Below are 3,572 nucleotides of genomic sequence, written 5' to 3'. Positions count from 1 at the left end.
GAGTGTTAGCTATACAGCCAGGTAACACTTTCTATGGAGTATTTGTAACAATGTGAACTGTCTGGCATTGTCTGTTGATGGACAGATCATTTATACAGTATATGTAACAGTTCATGAACGCACCATAACCAAGATGTTTTATGTGCCTGAACCTAACCAAACCTTAAACCCAGTGCTATACTATCAGAAAATAATTTTAGTTGTGAAACAGTTGAATTGTTAAATCTCAACGGGGTAGCTGTCCCGCACGGTAAACGGTGCCGGCAAAACTACATGTGTGAAAAGTTGGGGCTGTCTCATTCAGATAGTGATTTTTTTCTTGTCTTGTTATGCAGAATTTAGACATCATTTGCAGACATCCAGTTCCCCGTTCCTTATCTGTCAGCTGGCTTTGGCTGATTTGTGGCTGTTTATTGAATCTTTGGGTTTAGATGATAGAAACTGTGCTGCCTTTCTGCAGGGAGAGGATCATATCTGCTGCAGTGCTCTGTCTCCGTGTGGAGGCTGGCTGGCATACTCTACTGTCTCCGCCGTCCGTCTCTACAGAATACAGTACAACAACATCAGCATCACCAAGGTAGGCTCCTCCACACTGATCCTCCTCCTTTTCACTCATTCTATGTACATTAGGTCCTTCTTTACAGAGACGGTGAAACCTGAGCAGCTGTTTAGAGCATGAGATAAATGTGAACCAAAGTCTGTAAACATCTGCAATGTGTTTGAGGATTTCAGTGTTACACTCCATGATGAAGCTCTCTTCTTCCTCCCTGCAGGTTTCCAAACTACCCAAGGACCTTCGCTCAGCCCACCAGCTCTGCTTCTCCTCCGACTCCTCCAAACTCTTTGCCTCCTCCAACCATTCTTCGGTCGTCATCGTTTCCCTCAACCAGCTGGAGTGCAAACACCTCCACACTCTCAAACCCAAATCAGGTGAGTCCAGGGTCCTGACTCAGTGCTCATGGGGTTTTCTGGAATATTGTAAAATTGTAAGCAAGAGTTAAGAAATGTGATCGTTTCTGTGGAAACAAGGGTCACACAACCTAACAATTTACCCCCATAGACGAACGTTAACAGTTAATTAATAGGCAGTCACTTTATTATACTACCCAAGATCCTGGTCATAGTGTATAGTGTTCATTGTTGGGCAGCAACTAACAACTATTTTCATTATAGATTAATCTGTTCATAATCTAAAAACCAAGCTCACGTCCTCAAATGTCTTGTTTTGTCCTCAACCCAAAGTTACTCATTTTACTGTCATACAGGTCATACATTCTTCACCAATACAACGACACAACATTACTCTGGAACATGGTTTAGATAAGTGGTCAAAAAGCTATTCGTGTTCCCCAAATGAAGGTTCCGACCTAAAAGTGATCTGAAGCATGAATGTGACACCTGCTGGACCAATTTTGTGCTGCATACACTTAGACATGGCTCCTACACCATCAATGCCGTCTCTTGACTTCCAGTTTAAAGTTAGAACTGCAGCCTTTATTTGTCGGGGTATAAAGTGTCTTTGTGTGTGACGTCCAGGCTCCAGACAGCCCGTGCACCTGCTGTTTGCCAGCGAGGATGGAAAATGGCTCGCTGCAGCAAACGCAGACCGTGAGATCCACGTCTACAACCTTCACAAGCTAAAGGTGAGTCTTTTCCTCCTCTGTCCATGTCTTTTCTTCATAGTTCTTGATGGGTGAAATCTAAACTCCTTACGTCTATGTGTGTGCCTGCAGCTTCACTGTACAGTTCCAGTGTACAGCTCCTGTCCCACAGCCATAGCCATCCACCCAGCGACCAGCAAGCTCGTCGTGGTGCACGCTGACCAGCAGGTAAACCATTTTTCCTACCAATAAATGACACGTTTCTCAAAGATAGTATTGAGATCTGTTTACAGTGTGTGTTTTTCTGTTTGTGTGTGCATGCTGCAGATCTTTGAGTACTGCTTGATGCAGAAAGAATACACAGAGTGGAGTCGGAAGCTGCAGAAACAAGGGCTGCACTCTCTGTGGTTGGAGAGGGACACCCCCGTCACCCACATCACCTATAGTCCCAAAAACCCAGCTCACATCTTTCTGCACGATATGTACATGTTCTGCATCATCGACCAGAGTCTGGTACGTGACCCGTCACCTGTCCGCCATGTTGGTACAAAGCCTCCTCCTGTGCCGCGTGCATTTCAGATAACGGTGCAGATTAAATACAACTACAGCTAATGTGTTTGCGTCTTTGTTTCAACATGCAGCCCCTCCCTGAAGCAAAGACTATGCTCTACAATCAGATGACACTGAGGAGTCTTCCCGAGCTGGAGAGGATCAGACACAGCCACGCCTTTAAGATATGCAAGAATTTCCAGGTACCATTATGACACTGAGCACTGCCTCTATGTGAGGAGAGATACAACCCAGGAAGCCAAGTTTGGGTAGTCAATAAACTCAGTAGTGATCCAGAATGAAAATCTGCTGAATTTAGTGAATTGTTGTTGTCCAGCAGGAAAACTTTAGATATGAATGTTTGCATATTCCGAGATTCTGGAATTTTTAATGAGTTAGAAACAAGAGATGACTTTTTAAGGATTTTAACGTGGAATGTGATATTCTGTCCCACAGCACCTCCTGTGTGTGAGTTTACTAGAGGACCATTCGCTGGTTGTGGTGGAGCGCCCCCTGTTGGACATCATGTCTCAGCTGCCTGCACCTGTCCGACAGAAGAAGTTTGCCACATAAACAAACTGAAGCGGGATTCCTGGACCTGTTTGAGCCCTTCATTTTCAAAGAATGTTAACGTGTCTCCACTTTGTAAAAACTGCTTTGATAGAGTAATAAATAGAACTATTTACTGTCATTCTTGTTTGACTGAGAAATGTATTAAATTTGTCACACAATCAACATTTTAATGTTTGCTCTGTTTTAAATGTGATATTAATCAGTAATAAGATCCATGTGTATAATGTTTTTCATTACTGACTTTTTTTGCTTCTAGCTAGGAAGATAGGTGCTCATTTTTGTGCAGCCCCATTGACATTAACAAAATGTTTGCACAAATTTTAACAAACTTTTTTTTATTTTTTTATATTTAAATACATGTATGGTGGAATTTTCAAAGACTCAAATTAATTGATAAACAAGTACAATCTCTGGACCTTTTTTTTTTTTTATTTATTTTTTTTTTGATGCCAGTCAGGAGCTGCCCTGACACACGTGCTCAGTCATGTCACCAGTGTTACAGCTGTTCAGACAGTAGAGAGCACTGCTGAGCTGCTCTAATACTATCATACCAATGACTGGGTGGCAGGCAGACCTTTATTGTAGCCAGCGGGTGGTAAAATAAGGGTGTGATATTATGTGGAGCTAACATAAGCTGCTTTTTCAGATTTTATGGCCAAAAGTTTTGGACATTTAATTCATCTTGGGAGTCAGTCAGTCATGTTCAAACAGGTGACAAATTAAAAGAAAGAGACTTAAAGTCCCCTCCAGTCAGAAATCAGTTCCTTCTTGTCCCTACAGTGTGCTGTTTGAATGATGTTTGTGCAGAGTTTGACTCTAGAAGGATGTTTTCACATTCATCTGCTGAAA

At 42.4% G+C, this 3,572-nt stretch overlaps 1 protein-coding gene across 1 annotated transcript in view; it reads left to right on the top strand.

Moving 5' to 3' along the window:
* The window catches only part of utp4 (UTP4 small subunit processome component), a 6,908-nt gene extending 3,783 nt beyond the window's left edge, over window positions 1-3,125 (top strand). Inside the window, exons 10-16 of the mRNA XM_035664774.1 lie at window positions 461-577; window positions 774-930; window positions 1,537-1,643; window positions 1,734-1,829; window positions 1,929-2,114; window positions 2,243-2,353; window positions 2,607-3,125. Coding sequence (XP_035520667.1) covers window positions 461-577; window positions 774-930; window positions 1,537-1,643; window positions 1,734-1,829; window positions 1,929-2,114; window positions 2,243-2,353; window positions 2,607-2,723 — 891 coding nt within the window. The 3' untranslated portion in view covers window positions 2,724-3,125. The remainder of the gene's footprint in view (window positions 1-460; window positions 578-773; window positions 931-1,536; window positions 1,644-1,733; window positions 1,830-1,928; window positions 2,115-2,242; window positions 2,354-2,606) is intronic.
* Window positions 3,126-3,572: the final 447 nt, after the last annotated feature.

This window comes from Morone saxatilis, unplaced genomic scaffold, assembly GCF_004916995.1.
Source record: "Morone saxatilis isolate NCDOM2014 unplaced genomic scaffold, NCSU_SB_2.0 Contig2, whole genome shotgun sequence".
NCBI classification, from domain to species: domain Eukaryota; kingdom Metazoa; phylum Chordata; class Actinopteri; family Moronidae; genus Morone; species Morone saxatilis.
This window is presented reverse-complemented; position numbering and strand designations above follow the sequence as displayed.